The 22929-nt window shown below is 35.4% G+C and overlaps 1 protein-coding gene across 1 annotated transcript in view; it reads right to left on the minus strand.

Moving 5' to 3' along the window:
- Window positions 1–22929, minus strand: part of INVS (inversin) — a 99827-nt gene that overhangs the window by 73873 nt on the left and 3025 nt on the right. Inside the window, exon 2 of the mRNA XM_082499326.1 lies at window positions 17732–17898. Within this exon, the coding sequence (XP_082355452.1) occupies window positions 17732–17898 (167 nt within the window). The remainder of the gene's footprint in view (window positions 1–17731; window positions 17899–22929) is intronic.

Consider the following 22929-nt stretch of genomic DNA (forward strand, 5'->3'; position numbering starts at 1 on the left):
TTTCAAGTTAACCATGGCAAAAAAAATCAGTGATTTTGACACTCGGTTTAATCTCACAAAGTCCCCTTTTAGCAACTTTGTTAGTAACATCTGAGACTCAAAAGTAAAACGCTCAACTGGAGAGAACCCCTCAGAGAGCTGAATAGAAACTTTATTTACCAGTTTCCAAGCTGAGCATGTTCATCTGTCTGGCAAAGCATCTTAGGCAATACATCAGCCAAGAACATCACTACAACTTGCGACCAGTTCTGACTATGAGACATTTTGACTGAAAGTAAGGCGATGGCTGAACTTCGAGCACTTCTCCCTAAAGCCTCTTGCAAGATTGGCTTCAATATCTTGGTTTCCATAGGAATAGAAAGAACTATCAACTGGCATGCAGTCAAAGCATACAACAGAGAAGACAACTGAGCAGTGCTGTAAAAGCCAAGGTAAAACTGTTTCCCAGCGTAAGTTCAAGGAAAATAGGTGTTTGCATCTTAGAGCCTTTGACCTCATTTATCCATGGTCTGTACATGCTGTTTCTGTGTAGTGTTCTCAGCTCTTCAGCTCTAAATTTTATGATCTACCTACAGAAATTAGTGGCTTTCATGCAAAAAACACTTCCAGGATGAAAATGCAATTAGCATTCTCATTTCCAGTTGATCTCTTCTACTGTTAGTGAACTTGTTTTCCTGTAGTGTTCTTTTGAAGTCATTCAGGCAGAAGTACACACAACACACAATCTCTGGGGATTCGCGAGAAAACCTGAGACATATCGTCCACATTTACAGGATCACTGCCCACCTCTTCATAAAGAATCAAAGACTAAGTTTTCAAGAAATACCATATTTCAAAAAAATACTGTGACTTGAACGATTTTGGTTTTTCTTAAAGTCTTCCCAAATCTATACCATACTAACAGAACACTGACAAAACATGTCCTCTTTGTGTGTTTACATTAAAATGTTCCCGTCAGAAGGCTCAACATATACAGATGATATTCCTAACATAAATCACTTAATATTTCAGTATAAATCATTCCTCATGAATAAAAATTGGTAGCATTATTCATTAATTTTGTTCTTCATTAATAAAAAAATGTGTGACGAAGATAAAAAAAAAAATCGTAATTTTAACAGGTAAGTTAAACTAATTTTGTATTTTATGAAATGCTGACATTAGCTGTCACTTTCCAGGAAACAACAGAATTTGCTTATGTAGTTTATACATATCCATTTTGACTTGAGTGTGATTCACCTAATTCCCTTTAATCAACAATTTAACCAACTGTGTACAGACAAAAAGAGAGACAAATGAAACATTAGTGCTCCTGGAGTTTGAGGCTGTCCATAAGATCTGAATTTATTTTTTAATTACCTTCTATAGCAATAGCCTTGCATTCTGAAGACATCCTATCTAGTATACTATTGATTCAAATGACAAGCCTGAGCATCAGATTAAGGACGTGTCAGACACCTGATAGAAGATTGCTAGAGAATTCAGCAGAAAGGTGTCCTGTTTCAAAATGATCTATTGCTGGTACTACTTTCATTGAAGTGTATGTGGAAGCATTTAACAAAAAAACTAATTCACTTAAAATTAGAATAACATCTATAATCAGTGAAAAAATATACTTTCACTTTTTACTACAGAATACCTGGAAAAAGTCACCTCATTCAAACAGAAATCACCAAACAGCTCACAAAACTGAACTAAACTGAACTGATGAGCTAATACTAGTGATAGTCCTGTTTTAATTTGTCAGTGCCAAAACTGGACACAAACAAGTAAGCAGCTTCTCAGTCCCAACCACAATATTTCTTCTTGTAACCACTAAAGATCAGTTGTGAGGTCAGCTGCAGAGGGGCAATTAATGCAAGAACGATGTTTTATAAAGGACACTCAAACAGGGAGATGCCTTTGCCTGCAAAGCTATTTTTTAAGATACAGACTTGGCAGCAGACATCAATGTCCTTGGAGAAGAGCTGGGCAAGTCTCTTGTGCACTGAGGGATGCCACAACACTAAACATGCTAAAGGAGCAGCAATAAGTGAAACAAAATGAAATCTATTCAGATATGAACCATAACGCTCTAAGTATAGTACTATGTTTAGAAAGAATCACATTTTTAAAATGCAACCATTAATTTTCAAATTCAAATGCTGGAGAAATTTTCACCTATCCTTTGAATAAAACAACATGAGAAAAAGGGGACAACCATTTGATAACAGTATGTAAAAGAGACCTAGCAGTTGAAAACCAGGATAATTATGTCAACTAAAAACAGCCAAACATAAAGTAATGTGGAATAATGTTGTGTAGAAAAAGCACTGCTTATGCCTATACAAAGTACTTGCCTTTGCTGGGCAAAATTTTGCCTAACTGTCCTAAAGCATGGCTGCGTCCTGTCCAGTTCTAGTCTATCTTCCCAACAAAATATCTGAGTTTAAGTTATGCACCAATATTTATTTTTTTAGCCTTACGTGGTCACTTAAGATTTTTTTTTAAGGACAGGATCACTTTACCTTCTCATTCTCTTAATTGACTTTCTTCATAAACTAATATGAATTATTGTATTCACTGGTATCAACCTGAAAAATTATCACTACAAAAGAGAACCAAGAAAAGATCTGAAAAAGTAACAATGTACAAGTTATCACACGGATACTTTTCTAAATTTTATTCACAAAAGTATGACCGTGAATTTGATTGATGAAAATAAAGTAATTCTACCAGCTGGCTTTGCAGATACTTAAGATACCATTCCATATGCTATGTAGAATTAGTTCCTTTTCACTGAGAAACACAATACAAGCAGGGCTGCTCTATGGTCTGCCACCAAGACTTGTACTTCATTCATATTTTCAAATCACTGCAGTTGGAGACATTTCTTTTTTTATTTTTAATGAAATCCAACATGCTTGAGATCAACAGAGGCACTAATATGATAATACAATATATGTTTTGGGCCTGACAATATCCTCTTTGGCAGCCTGGATCATGAAAGCTTATTTCAAGCACAGGAAACATGGTAAAAGAAGATATAAAGCTAAATAGTGGAAAGGAGAAGAGTTAACAGAGCAAGATGCAGAAAGATTCAGAGAAGTGAAATTAGATCGTACTTGAAAATGAGAGAGAATAGTTTGTACAATGAAAATAAGTCAATCGGGTTAATAAAAATAGCTGTGACATTGTTGGAGGAAAAGAGAAAGAAAACAGCACCAAGAGTGATGTTCTAGCTAGACTAAGGAGGGGAGAAAATGGAGAAACCACAGATCATTGCCATGGGAAGGAAATTGTCTGGAAAACAAAGGGGGCGAGGATTTTGGTAGCAAGTACTAGGTAAAACTCTAGAAATCAAGATACTGAATTATGAATTATTCTAATCACAATGAATAAAAACAAGTCAGGAACTTGACAAAAAATAATTTTTCAGAAGAATGGATAGATTTTTAATAAGCTAATAATCTAATCTAAAAATCTTAAAGTAATAAATGAGCCAGAGCTTATTTTACTACCAGGAAAAAGCCCATTTTATCACAGTGCTTCTATAGCGCAAACTACAACAGAGTGTAGAAACACTGGTCAGCTTCATGGATATTGTGGATACTGGAGCCAACCTGGCCACAGCAGCATAATACTTCTCTTGCAGCTCAGCAATCTCACCTATATTCACCACAATCAAATACGCAAAAGCAGGTCATTATCTCAATTCTTCATCTGTCTTCCTATAGCTTACACCCTAAGATTAAATGTGATTAAATCAGATTATACAGACTCAAAACTAAATACCAAGTGAGAGTTAGGGAAGCAATGAAACAAAACAGACAGGGAAAGATGATGCAGGAGAACTGGATTATGAGAAAAGTTAGAAGTTTAGTTTTGATAAAGCCTAGACTAGACATGACAGAGGTACAATAACTAATTGCAAAAGCAAAAATTATTCAAGATGCATGAATCCAGACTCTCACACAAAGATGGGTCTTTGAGAGCATGGCAGTCAATCTGAAAGGGGAAAAAAAAGCCACGATTTCTGACATGTTAGCTATTGAAGCATAACAGACAATACATTCAAGATTTCTGCTTCTGAAATACTCAGAGCATTGTACTAACCTACAAAGAAAAAACTGAGATCAAGTATGGGTTTGCCAGCAGACCAACAGTAAATACGCTGTCATGAGTCCAAACGGTCATCAATAAGTGGTGTAGAAGACAGAGGAGCAGCAGGAGAATCAATCCAAACTGCAACACCAATAGTAAAACCACTAGTATAGAATAAGTGATCAAAACCAGAAAAAAAAAAAAATCTATGAGATTTAAAAAAAATCTAGGATCTTATAAAACAGAAGACAAATATAAAATTGTCTTTTTTAAAATTAGACAATACAAAATAAAGGGCCTTTCTCCCCCCCTCTCTAAAAACTGCTATTTCAAGGTCATCAGCAGTTAAGGATGCTAGCTTCTTGTAAGAGATGGCCAGTTATATAAAGGATAACTCTGGCAAAGTACTATAGATTTCAGGAAAAATGTGTTACATAGAGAAAGGAGATACTGGTACGGTTACAGTTAAGACTTGCTTGAAAAAGAGTGACAAAATAACATGACAAACAAAGAAATCACTATTTTAGTAATTTTATAAACGAAAAAATCCTCCTGTAAAATCTAGTCCTATTATTTATTCAGGTAAAGCAAATATTAGTACCATAAACCTTCAGAGACATTAACCTGAAAAAATTTATTTGTTCTACTACCATAATGGCTCTTTCTTTGGATTTATTATCTTTAGAACAACGCAAATCTTTCTCCAAGAAACAGACAGAGAGCAAGGGATCAAAAGCAACAACTGTAAGAAAATACAGACAAAATTCAGCTGACAATTTTACTGTCCAGTGCAGGACCGGAACATAGTACTTTTTCTACTTACAGCAACATCGAAACAACTGCATATGTCTCAAAAAACATATTGGTACTATCGGACTGCCAAACCTTTAAACAAAATATTAAAACAAAATATTCAGACTCTATAGCTTCTCCTAAGTGATTCCCTCCATTGGTGTCATAATCTTTTGCATTTATATTTCCCATCCGAGTAGTTAACTGGCTTTTTCTGTAGACACAGAACCAGTCTGATTTGGTATCACACTGCCAAATCCATTTCACACAAATTCTGTCTGTGTGTGTGCATGTGCGTGTGAGAGAGAGCAAGTGAGATACACCACACATCCACATTAACAGGAGAGATATATAATTAAACAAGAACAGGTTAAAGTGTACGTTAGCCTATTCTACTTTTCTATCTATTACTTTTTAAAAAGCTTTCATATGTCTTCTTCCTTGTTTCTGAAAGCTAACCATCCCTTCTTCCTTTCACGAAGGCTGACATTTGACAGCTTAACATAGCTGACAGGGTTACCCAACAGCCCACCCTCCCTATTCTCAATCCAATTAGACCTCTAATCCTCCAGATGAAAGGCCCAACTACTCACGTTCCTCATGACAACGACAGCTATTGATTATTTGTCACTACAGCTAACACCTTCTCTGTCGAGGCCACTCTGACAGAAGCAAACCTACCAAATTAGACAGCACTTTATCTGCCCTGGAGGCCAAATGGCACAACAAGTAAAGGCTAATAAATGGTATAAAAATGAACAAATCATAACATTATGACAGGTTGATCGTTGCCAGCAGCTTCACAGCTCAAGCTTGATGCTCCGTTAGACCTGTTCCTTCTCTTTTCTCTTCCACTCCTGCTCCAACTTTGACTGAATTAAAGGCCAGAACAATTAAGGCATTTGACCAGCAAAGATAAGCTAGGATAGAAGTATCATCAAGGGACACAAATGTCAATAGCAGACTACCGTTTGTCAATAAAAACATTCCAGAGATGCAAATGCTTATGACTCTGCTCTCCACTAGGCTGTACTGACTCCCTTTGTACAGAGCTCTTCTCAAGCCCAGGGAGAAACTCCAGGAAAATTAACCCCAGAAAACCAAGCATGAGCTGGGAAGTGTTCTTATCAGGCAAGGAACTGCATCATTAAAAAAGGAATCCCAACACTCAGCTACATGACAGATAGATGTTACAGTTGTTATTCCATTTAATATCTACGAAATTTTCCTTTCTTTTTAGTGGAGTGACATAAGCCAGGAATACATCATTTGAATTTATTATTATAAATTTTCTTCAATTGTTTCTCGAGAATAAAAAGTCTGTTTCTAGGACAATATGCAGCATCTAGTAACATAAGACCTCACAAGTCACATCACTCTAAGCAAACTGAAAAGCAGCAACAACATTTATTATTTTTACAGTGATACTATCCAAAAACATTAACAGTGGGATCAGAGGCACAGTCTCTGAACTGTGGCTGTTTAATGTTCTCTTCCTGTCATTTGGTGCATTAAAAAAACCCCAAAATAAAACACCACAACCAGAGGAACATTGTCAAGATCATGCAATCGCAAAAACAACGTAAGTAAAAACAAACAAGTTCTTGAAACAGTTAAAAAGCAATTAGTAATGCCCTGCCATAATTAATTAGTTGCTTTCTCAACTATGCTAAAAAAAAAAAAAAACACAAACACACACATATTTTCCAGCAAGGGATTCCTATGCGCCTGAAATTACTTACTAACAATAAAATATTAAATCAAATTACATTCAAACTTAAATAAAATAAAAGCTTCTTTAGTTAAAGAAGCCATAAGATATGAATATGTGTTATTCTACTTTGGAAAAATCTACAGTTTAACTGAGGAAAATGTTCCTGCACAACATGTACATCATACAGATATAGTGCAATATAATACTATTTAAAAAAAAAAATCTATGCACTGTAAAAAGACTTATTCAGTTAAAAAAAAGATAATCAAATTGTGTAGTATTTGTCCTCAGACTGTTTTATATTCTTAGGTTTACAAAATACTCTTGGGGATGAACATGTATTAATAATTTCAATCAAACACAGATGATTAAACTCTTGAAAAGACGGGCATTTCAGTTCAGTAATATCACAAAATGTAGATACTTAAACGAATAGTTTGGCAAACAGAGCCTTTAAGATTGCTATTGCTTGAAGAAAAACTGAACCTACAGAACTTTTAAGTAAGTTGAGTCTCACAAAACTCGATCAAACTGGCAAAAATACTGAAAAGTTGAAATTGTATATAATATTTCTAGGAATAAATCTAAATTGTTACTATACTGCTCTAAAATGTGCTCCAAATATAATAAATCACTGCAAAGTGACAAATATTTTATTTTCAAATAATGTAGTGTACCATTTAATAGATACATTTTCATTTGCAGTGAAAAAAAAGAAAAAAACAGTTTTAATACCATTCTGTCCTTCCCAAACCCAGCCGAGTTCCGAACTCGCAGGCCGGAGCATCCCCCACAGCACACACCAAAGAAGACCCCTAGCAGCATGCCCAACCCAGACCTCCACACCAGGGAGGAGCCCAGCAAACTCCTTCCAAACTCTTAGTCACACACAGACTTTTATGCCTACGCTGGCGACAGGCAGCCCACAGTGTTCTCGGGAGCTGTTCGGCATTTCCAGCATGAAAAATTCCCTTATCGTTTATATTATAAACCTCCTACTTATCCTATGTTATAATCACTGCTATGGTTTGTTCTTATTTAGCAGATTCTCATTCTTTTTAACACATACCTTGTTTACATAGGAAAAGAATACATATCACACTCACCATTTGGTTTTACCTAGCTCATTAAAAATATTCTAATTTCGGATTTGGGATGTTATACTAGAGGACTAGCTGGTGCCAAGTCATGAAGAAAAATGACTAGTCTTCATTTCTAATCATATCAGAAAAATCTCTAAATGTCTTTTATATAAGTATTAGACTTCTTAACCTGATGAGCTGGCTCCCCCATCATTATTCCTGAGTTTTCTTCTGCAATACTTATCTATAATATTTGGTGTATGATCGCTATTCTTGATAAGCGTGAACATTTTCCATCGTTATAAGTCAGAATCAGAAATCATATACTGCTATGTTTTTCAGGTTGCGTCCCAGGAGACGTGCCTCCCGTAAAATCATATCTGAATACCCTTTACACGTAGCAATAGTGAACCCATTCATCTTCACAAAACCCTTCAATGTATTTATTCTTTGTTCTACTTTTATATTAGGTTTGTAACTCTCACAATTAAAATAAAATCCTTCAAAATATGGATACTACAATGACAGCTGCCAGTCATCAACTGCCCCAGGCAACTGGAGATCACTACTTTATATGCATGTAAAAGAGAAGCCACTACGCTTAGTCTGGTCCATCCCTTTCCACACAAATATACTCTACTATATAGTATTTGCCTAAATACACCACAAGTGCTCCTGCTGCAAATCCCCTCTTCAAACCTCCCCCATCCATCTTCAGCTTTCACTTCTACTATTCTAAATGGGGAAAAATAGTATTTTTGCTATTAAAAACGGAAGTAGATCGAAGCATTCTGTCTACAGCAGGTTATAGAGCCAACCTGTCAGATATTTATAATATAATGTATTTTAGTGCCTCAGCCAGCTTTATTTGTTCTCTTTCACAATCCAGTCCTATCCAAAGACAATGACAGACAGTACATTTTTTGTTTAGTCATGCGATAATTCCCTTGACGCTCAAAATGACTGCTGCAAAGTAGGTTTATTCAGGGAGGTAGTCACAAATTGCGAGCAATATTTTCAAACATAGTTTATAGGAATAAGCAAGTTGAGTAACCAACACTTACTAAAATAATTTAAGAGAGTTAATTTTACACGGGCCATAGCCTACAGACATTCATACCATATTTATCAATGCAGTCTGTATAGAGACGGAGTCTGATCTTTAGCTACTCTGAAATTCTGATCTTGAAGTCAAAAGAGCTACTTTGGCATGTAAATTTTTCCATAAACTCGTCTTAAACGGTTTTTATACTAACATTAAAGCAGTGAGAAATCGGATGCCTTGGTAGCTGCTGTGCAACTGAAACCTGATTTGTAAAACAGTTTCTAGTTTTCTCTTCTGCAGACAAGAGAACTGGTCAGATTTTAACCCACAGTTTGACAGTAGAGACAGATGACTGCTGGATACCACTATAGTGACTTAACACTTAATGTGCAGCCAACAATGTGCATGCTTTTACCTTGTTACAACGAACGACAAAGCACGTAAGCTGAAAATACATTGCCTGAAAATATTAGAACCATTTATTCATCTTGCAAATAATGCTCAAATCAAGCTCTCCATACCAACAAAACTGTTGTCAAGCTTTTACAGAAAGCTAAAGTACCCATAGGAAGCTGGGGTCCAATTGGCCTCAACTATGCTGCTCTATAACTTTTACTATAACTGATTTGGAAAGCCTTCCCAGTCCTTCACATCTGTGATGCACTAATGAATGAAGATACAGAATTTCTGAAGTTGAATAATATACAAGGCAGTGTTCTGACCATTCTTCTAATACCTAGTGTTGCTTGATTTCCCAGAACATTTTCAGACCAGTCATTTATCTCTCTAGCTATATGCAAAAGGGCTTACCTAGCACTGGTCTCCACAAGATGCTTCCATCTTGTATTATTTTTTGTGTATGAACATGTTCCAAGCCACCCTGCACATTTCAGTGGACAGTGAAATTTAAGATGCCCTGGAGCTATGTTAGAATGCTGAGTTTCATAAGAGGAGACCAATACTTTGATTTCAAGATCACCATTTCATACTTTAATATTTTGCTCACTGATCGCTAAATCAAGGCAGGTTAATGCAGAGGTAAATGGAAGTACTAACAAAATCTAAAGAACAGTCTGTAGCAGAATTAGAGACATACAAGATCCTGAAAGCAAGCCACAGCTGCTATTCATCACACAAAAACAACTTTCAAAAGGGTTCTCTTATCCTCCCCTCAACCGAAATGGAATGCTGCTAAATTCTTATCTAAGGTTTTAAGAATATTTTTCATGATGTCAGGGTTCATTTAGGAAGTTCCAGCCCTGCATGGTCTCTGGTTGCTGTATTATTCTTCCTCAGCAGCATCAGCACAACTTTCTGGGGGACCATATTGTAAATCAGTTCCCTGTAACAATGTGAGTTTTTTCTTCCTAAACTTTTCCTGTAGGTATTTTTAACCATTTCAGTTAGGCTTACAGCACAGATTAACAGTAGCATCAGCACAACCAATAGTGAAAAACATTTGGGAGCATGAAGACTTTTGCTAAACAGGCAGAAAACGAATCGTTATTTTGTAGAGTTCATTTTCTGCCAACTCACTGAACAGTAAGCAGTTCAGCAGTTGTGAAAAGGGGTCAGGGGAAGGCCACAGGCAGGATCAACCCTTTGGTAGCGAGATCAGCTTATCTGTAATAAATACAAATTACATACAAGGAACTGTGCCTTCTGCCCTTGAGCATCTCCAGGCTGTATTCACTAGAGAGAACCCTTTGTTTAGGGAAATAAAGAAAACATTTGTATCACAGTTATTGTCTGTGGCTTAATTAAACACAGAGGAAACTTAGTCCTGCCTGTAAAAAAATCACCTCTTCTGGTTGGTTGGCCAGAATTCCCATTTCACACACCTTGGTTTGCTCAGATTTTTCCCCATTTAGTTAAAATCTATGTTCATATGAAAGTATGACAGAATGAACGTAAATCTCATTCATACTTCATGAACCCATACACACAAAATTAATATTACTCATTGCAAGCTCTCACTTAAAAGAGACCATCACAAAACATTACTAGCCTAGGAAAAAAAGAACGTGAACTAACACCATCATCTCTGAAAGACACCGTGATTATTTATTTTCATTATATAGATTAGAAAAGAAAGTTAGAAATGCACGTGACGTGCTCTTTTATGCAGTTCAAATAATGCCTTGTGAATGATTTGAGAGACTATAGCACCAGGAAATACTTTTTGAAAAAGGTAGTGAGGGAAAAACGTATAAGCTTGCTCCCAGACAAGTTTCATTTAGGAGCTTTTAATACAAGCATCTTTTACTCGGACAAGAAAGGGGAAATAACATTCCAGTTTGGGGGCTCTTGGACTACCTTGACTGTACCCATCAGATAAGACTGGGGAATAAACTTTCATAAAATAAGTGAACTAAAGACTACTTTCTGTTTCTAATTTTCTGCCATGTCTTATCCTTGCCACTGGCTACTTGTACAGTTACTGGTGAGTACACAGGAAGAACCATTTTTTCTAGTTTAAGAAAAATTACAATTAAAGAGCATTAAAATATACCCTCCTGCTTTACACATAATTCCTATCTGCATCCTGGATGTACTGTTATTTATCAATAACTGTGTCAGCAAAGAATTAATACAACCTACGGAATATTTAATGCTTCTAGGTAACAAAAGCCACATTTTCCCACTAGGGTTGTATTAATCTTCCTGAAGCCAAAATTAATATCCTCCTGACAGGTAAGCATCCTGATAGATTATTTTAAGTGCATATTATTAGTATCCAACAACAGAACTGTTGAATTGTTTCTTCTATCCCTGTTAACAGAAAAGGCTGTGCTTGGGGAATTCATAGAGATAGTTACTTACCCAGAGTAAACAGATTGCTAATAAGTGAGCATCCTCTGTGAAAAATTCTGAGAGAAACAGGCCTGTTTTTTTCCTTATATTAAACTGGAATTATTTAATGGAAGATAAATGAAAAAATCATATACAGGTAATTTGGCTATATGGAAACATTTCCGTTCAGAATTATCACATGCAGATGTTTAGGCAAGTTGCAATTTAGGACTAGAAGCAAATTGCTACCAGAATGCTTACAAGTGAAAATGAATGTCTGTAGTTAAACTGCAATCCCAGTACTCATATCTGTCTCCACACCACGTTTATTTCACAATAATCTATGTTCTACAAGCTTAAATGATCTGTATCCACATAATAATACAACTCCTCAGTGTGAAATCACTGGCAAATTATGTTAATGATTTTACTTCTGTTGCAATCAGTCACTGTTTCAGCTCCCAGTAAATTACATCCATGTTCATTAAGTCACAACTGTCCTCAAATTCCTATGGCAATCTTCACAGGTGAACTCCTGCATTAATTTGTATAATTTTCTGGTGGGTTTGGGTACTGAGGGTCTTTTTTGTTTGACTGATTTTTAATTTAAATTTTCTAAAGTTGACTTCATCTCTCCTTTTTTTTAAGGGTGCGCACCCTTTCAAAATTGATTGGGAGATCTGTCCATTTTAACGAGACCAAAACATTCTACCTTTATAGTGGAACAGAAGAAAATCCAAGAAGATAAAACAGGTAACTTCATTGACATGGCCTTCTACCTACAAAGACTGAAACACCTCCATTATAAAGCTGATGAAGAAGACAGATACCACAAAAGATCATGTCAATGAAGATTTGAAAGAGATGACTTGCTAAAAAATTTATGACCTGGGTGATATTCATTTGTCACAATTTAGACAACAACATCAAAAACTAGATTAGTCAGAGGCTTAAAAGAATGCCTTAGCTAGTCAGTACTTTACGGTGAATGAACTGCACCCTAAAGTGCATTAACGTCAAAAGCGATCTAGATGACTAGCTCAGATTTAGATGTCCACAACGTAAATTTCTACAGTTACTTGAGATTATTCTCACCCAATTGTCTCATATGGCATTATGGTAAATTTTAAATATTTTCCATCAAGAGAAAAAGATATTTCTGTTACATTTAAGCAAAGAGTTTAACTTTCTAGCTCTTTATTTGTGCTAAGAATCTTTTCCAGACCAGCAGATGTGTAAAGCTTAAAAGCTGGAATACAAAGGATGTCTATCACCAAATAGACTTATCATTAAGAACATAATTATTATCATTAAGCAATCACTCAGCAAAGGTTATCATATCAATGTGTAACCACAGTTGTTTTCAAAAAGCATTGCTATTTCCAGTAGTATTAAGAGCTGAAACTTCTGATCCTACCTTAGTAACTTCAGGAACTTTCTACAAAGAAAGGTGTGGGATCACTTACTCTTAATCTGCTATCAAAGAAAGGTGGCTAGGTGGACCACTAAGTAAGGGAATATCCTAACCCTTACTTCCAGAATGACATTAATGAAGTCTGAGACAAAGAGATTACAAGAACATTTTGTTGAGAACCTGATACATCTTTCCAGGTAACTACTGCATTATAGACATGCTCCAGTGACAAAAGCCATTTGGATGAAGCACAGGAAGACCAGAATGACATAGTGACTTTGAGTTGAGACCTCAGTTTCCTCACTGATTGGTAAAGATGACCTAAGTATTAAAACCACATTAGATAGGGTTATTGAAATCATCAGATCACCTTCACATTTTACCTATGTTGAAACCCTTGGAACTGAAAGAACATGAAATAGCATGGGTCAGTCTGTGTAGCTATGCCATCAGAAAATTTTTTGATAGACTATGAACAGCATTTATATCAAGTGCAGAAATTTTGATACTGTTTATTGATATCCAAAGCAAAATAGAGCTGTTTTTGACAACTCGAAAGTTCTGAAAGATGGCTTCTAGGACACTTGTCGAACAACAAGCAAAAGCACTTGTGTGCACCAGAATACCTAGGAGAAGATCAACTACACAACAGCAAATAATAAAGTAACTACTTAAAAAGGAGTTAGAGATGCCATGAGGAAAAGATGAAGGATTAAGGAAGTACTGAGACTCTATCATATCAGATAATGTTTTGTGTGACCATATGGGTAATTCTATAATTTTTACCTGTAATTTAGGAAGAACCTCTGTATCATTAACTAATGAGAATTTGAATTTTGACCACTGGATGTGATTGCTAGCATTTTGGAGGACTGGAAGAAATGCTTTACTCAGTGAAATCCTTATGCAACAGTTGTAACAAACATGATGGGGAGCAAAAGTTGTCTGTTCTTCTGCAGACAATAGCTGGAAGTATGAAACTTGCAGAAAGGTGGAAGTTAAAAATAAAAATAAAATATAATAGACTGCTACTGGTAAGTACATATGTGTATGTATACACACACTCACCAGCTATAGCCAGGTTTGTAAATCACACCAGTGTAGTCAGAAGCTAGTTATGTAATTGTTAATGGAATAATGTTACAGCTCTTCATTTAAGCTCTATCCAACCAGAAATCCATCTTAGAGAAGAAAGGCAATTAAGAGTCCTAATTCATTTTACTTGATACTGATGATTTATGATTGAATTCAGGGCTTGCCACATTTCTGAATGTTTGCTCTATAACATGGACAAAAAGAACCATGCAAACTATTTTACTAGGACTGAAAGACATGAATTGGCAGTCCTTTTAGTTAGCTAGTCCTTCAATGAAGTCTCCAGACAGAAAAACAGGAATAGCTTCACCTCAAATGAACAGGCATTTCTACAAATACCTTAGCAGAGTTATTTGAAGCTGGCGAGAAAAGAAAGGCAAGAAGTTTACACTGTCTGTAGTTTTAGCTGATACTGAGGTAAAGAAGTATTCCAAGATTCTCTGACAGACAAATGACAAAAAGCATCCTGCAGAGAATGAAACCAATTTTTCTTTCAATAACTAGAAGTACTAATGGGAGAGTCACCATCTTGAATCTAAACACATGAAGACATTCAGCTTCCTTCTGGCTAAGATTGCTAAATCATTCTTTCTGTTTGGCATTAGAAGAATATCTTCTCACAAATTCTTTGCCTCTAAGACAGTTCCACGGCTCTCAAATACAGCAGAGACCATTTTCTGTCAAATCAACTGCAAGACTGTTTCAGAGGAACACCTGTAGAGGGACGTGTAAAGGAAGCCTGTAGAATGACAACCTAAAGAGACTCAAATATTCTGGCAACAAACTCTAGCCCTTAGGATGTCTGCTGTGATCTGATGATCCAAAAGCACTCCCAAAAGACCGCAAAAAATTGGCAAAAGTAATTCTAGTACCTAGAAAGGAAGGTTCCTACTAAGGAAACCTAACTTAATTTTACAACCATCTACATTAGTTGAGAATGTGTGTGTGGAAAAACGTCTTCTCTTTCCTGTCTGGTTGCACGTAAAGGTCTGTGCATTAATCTTAACCTCTCTCCAAAGAAAATGAAAATTAGGATGCAACTCAAATGCAATTTAGGAATATGAAATCTCCAAGCACTGTCATTCTGTGACCACACACAAATGGAGATATGGAAAGTCATGTAAACCTGTTTTGAAGAAGTGCAGCAAAGTGAGTGACTGACTCACAAGCTTGAACACAAAAAACTATAAAGTGGCCCTGGTAACTATGTAGACTCATGACTAATCATCATTGACAATAAAACTTTGGAAACAGGTGATCTCACAGCAGGGATTTTTTTGGGTCTGAAAGTCAACTTTAGTATTGGTTACTGAGGAAAACTTTTTTTTTTTACTTTGCGGGGAAAAAAATAAATTTAGCCCTTACGTTAGAGGACAACATAAACCAAAAGTATCAGAGAGGAATAAGAAGAATGCAAAACATTAATATTTAAACAGCCAAATTGCACGGAACATGAAGTTGTTTTGAATTTTAATTTTATATATTCTGCAGAAATCATTCATGACAGAAATGCAGATCTTAAAATGTTAATAAGGAAAGACTGAAGACAAAATTTTACACACATGAAATGTTAATTTTGTAAGCTGACATCAATAGTGAGTAACTGCTCAGAAGGCACTGAATGCAGTTTTATGGGACAGCTAAGCAGTCAGTCAAAGGCAAAGCAGGCTGTCTCCTGACCACTTTTTGCTACCCCAGCACTATGATGGCACAAGCACTTACGTGGCTACGGGGTGAATCACATCTATCTAGGACATTACACAACAAGTGGGTGACTGCATAAAATATTCTGCTAAAACAGCATGAGGTAAAGACAGTACCTTTTCTTTCAGCTGCACTGTCATCTGAAAACACATCTAAGATGGTATCGTATGGTACAAACTGCCCTTTCATGATTGCAGCATGACATAAAGGAACTGGAGAGCACATGCAGTTAAAGGGTATTATGCCAAGGCAAAATATCTCTTGCCTTGAACAGCTGCAATAGAAATGTTCACAATATAAACATATAGACAAAGATTTAAACAAGAATTTCTATTGTTTTAATACGCTAAAATGTATTTTAAAAACCTAGAGAAAACGTAGCTTTTAAAATTAAGTTTTTAATATTATTAAAATGTTAATTTGCCTATCAGGTCATAAGATCTAAAGCCTGTACGAACACCATGCAAGTATAGTATCTTAGGGCTATTTTGTAAGTCTCTGATGGTTATGTTTATGAAATACCTATATTTGAAACAACAACATTCACAGTAAGGTGGTCACTTAGAAATATGAAGTTAATGCTGGTACAGTAGAGACAAGGTTATGATGATGACTGAAATATTTCATCAGGGTGTCGTGGTATGTAACCAAATAGATGAATTAGTCTATTTTAACTCAACTATAACTTACTGTACTAATAATGATGGTACTCAAGTAATGTAGTGCATTACTGTATACATTTCAAGAGCACAGCCAGACTAGTTTTTAATAGCTAACATTTTTACCTAAGAAGTTTGTATATTTAAAATATGAAATGAAAACTTTATTCCCAATAATAGATGCGGTAACACAGACCACACGGTCCCTATTGACTCCATTGCAAGTGTAACTGAACAATGTCATCCTATAATCTTCCAAAATGGTTCTCTATTCAATTGCATATATCCCTCCTTACTAAATATTGTGGCCATACTATAGCTACCTTCATGTAAACTAAACTAAAATAAAATGCAGAGTATATTAAAAAGTATATAAAACATCTGAACAATGTGAATGATTATGAATAGGGGACAAGTAATTATGAATAGAAATGCTTTGCTACAAAAATCATGGCAGGCACTCTAACTGGTACCAAAAGACACAGCTTAGATAGCCAAAACAAGTTTAACTTCTGAATAGTTACAGTTTTAAACATACTATAAAAGGTAAAACAGAAAATAAAAAGTTGTTCCTTTCAATCTGAGTTTTCAATCTTCTCTGTGGAATCTTTTTCACAGTTTATGAACTCAAACTTCTTGGTCAGCTAGCCAACCTATCTTTATTTTTTTCTTCTGCTGTCAGCAGTTAGCTCATTCTTGCATAACTGTGGACATCTTCCTGAGCTCTAAACACACTCAAAATTTATTGCAGCTCTGAAGTTACACTTTAAATTACCTTTTATTTTATTGTTGAATACATCCTTTAGCACCTCTTTAGTGGGACAACATAATTGGACAATATTAGTGACTGAAATTGTAGAAGGAAAACCAGACAGTAATGCATTTCCCTCCTAGTCCTGGAAAGGATTAGGTATTCCATACACTTGAAATTCTCAGACACGGCACTAATAATTAACAGTATATGGCCTTATAACCACTGAAATTAATAGTAACTTCTTAAGGAGTGTGAGAGTGTACAAAATTTAGTCTTTGCTTAGAACTGGCTATCCCAAAATAGACAAGGACTATTTTTCATTGACAATCAGAGTTCTTAAGACAGCAATGAATTATACTGTCTCTGCAGGCAGCCACAAATACACTGAGTAAAAACTTTAAAAAATAAAAAACAACCCTCCAAAGATTTATTTGGGGATGGGCCAAGTTTTTTAAAAAATTATAGCATTATTTTCCTCTAAAATAATGAAAGCCTCGAAAGACACAACGTGCTTATTCAATAAAAGAAAATCTCCTTTATACCTGTTTTGAATGCCACAAGTTTATAAAATGGCAGAGCACTTTTAACGTAATTACCTTTTGTGCAGCAAGATGGAGAGCAGTTCTTCGGCTACGATCAGCTCTATTAACATCGGCTCCAGCCTTCAGCAATGCCTCTGCACAGTCCAGCCTGTCAGCCAATACACAGTACATAAGTGGAGTTCTTCCAAACTGGTCCTCTTTATCTTTCAGCTCAGAGTTTCCTAAAAAAAATAATAAAATCACATGAAATAATTAAGTCTATGAGTATCTAAGAGTAATACTTTTTTTATTAAGAAGGTACTGTAATTAAAAGTAGTACTTTCTTATTATAAATGAACAGAGTGATCAAAATAAAGGAGTATAAGATAAACTCAAAATTAATACTTTTTACCCTGATTTTACTGACATTTATAGGACATTTTAAATTATATTTACAGAAAAAATTACATTTGGAAAACGTTAGTTCAAAAGATACACCTACCATCAGTAACATTCTACAGCAGCATAATTATAAATAACATTTAAATAGTTATACAGATCTTTGCTGCAAAGATTACTTTAAAAAATAGCAACAGCAAGTAACCAAATAGTCCTTCTGAAACCTGTGAACACTGTAACCAAAACAAGTTTCGAAGCGCACTCACAGCAATGCTTATTTAAATAAGAATAAACATGTCAATATTACATCAATACTACTATTTATTTCATAGTGCCTTACAACACAGAAACTACTAATACTTCTTGAGCTTTCTTGAATTGATACAGTTTGTAAGGCAGCAATTAAGCTAAATAAGAAGTTTGAGGTCCTATAAAAAATCAAAACATTCACAGTAAAAAAAAAAAACACCACAAGCAAACTGAATCATTATGCATTCTCTACTACAAAGTTTTGTATTTCTATTATGTCACTACATAGAAACTTGCACCTTTAAATTCATGGCTATCAACTATCCTAGGCATCCCAACTCTAAATATACCTCTCATGCAGCAACATCATCTACATTTATTTAGGGAACACTGAATTTTAACAGGTAAAATAATTTTTCTTTTTAAATATTCCCTTGCTTGCATGATTGTTGATGCTTCAAAAGAACTCCAGCAGAGGCATGCTTCTCCTTTATAAACAGAATCTTCACTCTCCCACAGCATGTTATACTTATCTCCATATCCAGTAACTGTATTCTTCTGTGTAATTTCTATCGATTCATCTAGCAGAAGAGCCAAGCAGATTAAATGTGAATCCAGGGGAATATCAAGGATTAAAATTTATTCCCCACCAATCTCTCACAAAAACAAGTCTCTCACAAAAAGCAACATTTTTAAGCAGGATATTGCCAGTTAGAGTAAGCCTTTACTCACTCACTTCATTTCCACGTTCCTTTAAAACTGTTGAGTGAATGCTATGTCGTTCTCATTATTCACCCTGTAATACCTTCTCCTGCTTAGAAATTGTGATTTGCACTGAGAAAACTTTCTGCTCTGTAAAAAAAAAACCACCCAACACTGAGGAAGCTTTCCACGCTCTTCTGTGAACACAGATATAGAAAAAATATTTTTGTTCTTCACCCATGGCCTAGTCTTCTCTGACTGCCCCCTCACCTTGACAATCCACTAGTTTTATAACTATTTTTTATGCCTCTAGCCATTTATTTCTAAAAAAAAATGTCTTTTACCAACTTGCATCTACCTTCCTCAAACACAGGTTATGTTTTTTGAAGAACACCTTGCTTTTAATAACCACCCTCACACTGCTGTTTAGCCATACTTGATTCCCTTTGACCTTCCTAAACTTCTGCTTTTGTTAAGTGCTTTTGCATTTGCTTCACAATACAAGCAAGGAGTTTGCTCCTTAGACTAATCTTTAAATTCTTCTTAGCAAGCATTTTCATATTAATGCACTTGACCATTTTTAGAGTACACAACTATAGCGGGCTGTTGTTGCTTATCTGTGTATACTCTGGTCAAGAGTCACAAAATAGTAACACTGATTCAGGTCCTACACAGGAGTCAAGAGCAACTCAAGAGCTGGTTGCGTTCTGGGTTCATCGAAATTTCTGTTGCCAGCCCATTAATGATTTCCAACAATTTAATTTCAGGATCATATCCTCAATAGCCATTTACCCAAAACACATGAAAGTAATCTTCATTACTATTGTGCTTCCTGTTAATTCAAACTCTCTGATCTCCTTTAGCATGTTGAACATATCATCATCTGGTTAGATGGATAGTAATAAAATGTTAATACTATAGTTTCTTATTTAGACCTGTAAATGCAATCATTAAGTGTTCTTTTTGGTGTTTAAGCTTGCTTTATATGGTCATTCGTTAATCTCATTTGAATCCAAGACTTGATTTCTGCTGTGGTTTTTAAAAGTGTATCTCCACTCTTCCACCTACATGGCTTCCACTGATATATGAGAATACAAAGTATACGGAAAAAAACATTGTCCACTTTGATGCCTTCCCTTCCACAGATTTTACATTCTCACCATATTATCAACAGCCTCATTTAAAGCATGACATCCTAGTTCTCCCATCTAATTTTTTTAGACTTCCACATATGCAGAAAATCATATACATTTGTTCTAGGTTTCTAAGCAACTTCAACCAGTTTGAATAGGATGCTATCTTTTCCTACTGTATTACTACACAAATGAAGATACAGAATAGTTACGAATCTATCTTTTGTAGATAAGCCACTAGGAACTGCACATGTCCTTGTCAGCTTTTCCTCATTTTTACCTTTAGAAACCTCATAATGAGCATAACAGCTGAGCCTTGGATTTTTTTCATTTAATAAATGACCAAAGTATATTTTTATGCTAAATAAAAATCATATAATAAATCCAATAATAGAAAATTACATTTGTAAATTTATACAGGCGATTTTTTTCCTGTGAGACCTAAAAAAAAGCTGCCTAAAAAAAAGCATAAAAGCTGCCTAAGAATCTGGTCTGAACTTTGCTTAGAATTAGAAAAGATAAAGTATTGGATATACCTTATTCATTACTCTTCACATCCAAACAAAAGATATCAAAAAAGCTTAATTTTATACTAGCACATTTAAAAGTAATTTTTAAGAATTTTAAAAAATAATTTGCAATATACTTCTAAAGGGGAGTTAAAAGCTGTTTAAGTTGAAAGGTATTTGTATTATTATTTATGTCTCATTATATGTAACTACATTTTGACGTGAAAAAATAAATGGTAATATAACTTTTACTAACATTACATACATATTTGATGCTGTTAAAATTCTAATTTTTATCAACATTTTTTGAGAAAAAAGCTCATGTATATCCTTTAAATATTCACTTAAGTGTCATCTTATTTTCATTACTGAAGCCTACAGTTCTTTAATTCTACTCAAAGCCAAAAGTTGTAATATTTACTAAGTGCCTTAGAAAACAGCATGTTGAAAAAAATAATGTCACTTTAATTAACTTCATGGCCATTAGGAAATAATTCAAGATGTAGCACAGGAGTTACACAGGGGGATCCAATTTTTTTTTTTTTCCCTAACTTGTAAAAACATTTGCAAGACTTTCACAGCATTACAATTTCATAGCAAACTGGACCGAGTTTCAAGATAATTCTTATATACACCATTAGAAATAAGTATTTTGAAAGTTATACATATATATTTTGTGAAACTGTTGATGTCTTACGTCTCAGTATTTTAGCTAACAATAAATGCTTTTTCCCTTCAACAGAGCACAGTGCAGAAACATCACAGCCAGTGAAGAATAACCACGCCGCCCTGTTCAGCAACATACAGACACTGAGGTCCAAAGCATAATTTAACATGGCATTGCTCCCAGTCAACAAGCCAGTTTGTTTAATTAGCTAAGTATAGTCAGGTGCTCTTCCAGTATTAGTTCAGTCTGGTAATTTAGACATCACTAAACCATATTCTACTGTTCAGTGCTAACATAGCCTCAACAGTGTCTTAAATTTGTTGAACATTATGGGACTTACACAATCACATATATTTTTAAAAAGCAATACATGAACATGCATTTCTCCCAATAAGACACATGCTCATTGCTTATGCTCGTATAAGACGTATTCTTAAATCAGTAGTGTGCAAAACTAGTCCCTCTCCCTCAAATTCCAAGTTCCCTTTCTGTTATATAATGTCAGAGGATATACAGAATGTAGAGACTGAAAGAATGAAATGGGTAAGATCAAGACAAGCACAAATGGCCTAAAGCTCAAGTACAACACAGCTGAGTAGAGCAACAAACATCTAATTTCATGTCCAGCACCCAAAGAGTGACGTAGCTGACGACAGAGAGTTGACGTGACTGCATACAGTCTGAGTGAAAAATGAGCAAGACCTTCAAAACTTGATGCCAGTGATTTACCTGATGCTGCTGCACTGTTTTTTAAGGGAAATAGACTATCTTCAGCTAAAAGTAGGTTTCTTTTTGTTATGATTTCATTTGCTTACAGGACTCTGTGTAAGGCCCTCAGAATGGTCAAAGTTCTGTGGATGTTTCTCTGAAAGATTGTCTCTTACCCTGTACTCAGGGTAAGAGACAGGACAAGGACTAGGAGCTACTACCTGACTATCAGATGCTGAGGACGACTAACCCAATGAAATGCACTAACCACAACACCTTGTGGACTTCACAGTTGCAGCAAATTATTATCTTCTGCAATCAAGAAAGCACAGGTAGTCTTCTAAACATCCACATACTGGTGTATCTAAAATGTGCCATGGCAAAATTAAATCCTCTTCCACAGCCCCACCTAAGAAAGGAAGTCTGTTTGATCCCTCCCCTTTCAGGATCCACATCCTCACCACACCCAGATTATGCATTTCATAAGCTTGTTGCCAATGGAGGTCACAAACACCACGGAATCAAGTAGCTCAATTCCGAAATTTAACTCTCACATTCATACCTTTTCACTTCCTCACAGCCTGTGCAAACAGTCACATCAGACTGTGACATTTCTACTCATTTTTCAAACCAGAAGAGGAGAAAGGGCAGGAGAAGGACATGAATTCTGCTTAATGATAAGAAGACAGACATTCTCTTGTTACTTGCAAGAATCTTGCCTTTTGTAATGTCTGATTTGAGTTTTACTCAACCTCTCACATTGCAGACCATGGAAGAAAGCAGCAGAGAATCAAACAAAAACATGCAACTACATATTTGCGACCCAGAATTTATAGTTAACATTTACAATGAGACATCATGTCAGAGTTTTAGAAGCACTTGTATGCAAGGGATACATGATAAGGG

The sequence above is a fragment of the Vanellus vanellus genome (genome assembly GCF_965231255.1).
Source record: "Vanellus vanellus genome assembly, chromosome: 2".
NCBI lineage: Eukaryota > Metazoa > Chordata > Aves > Charadriiformes > Charadriidae > Vanellus > Vanellus vanellus.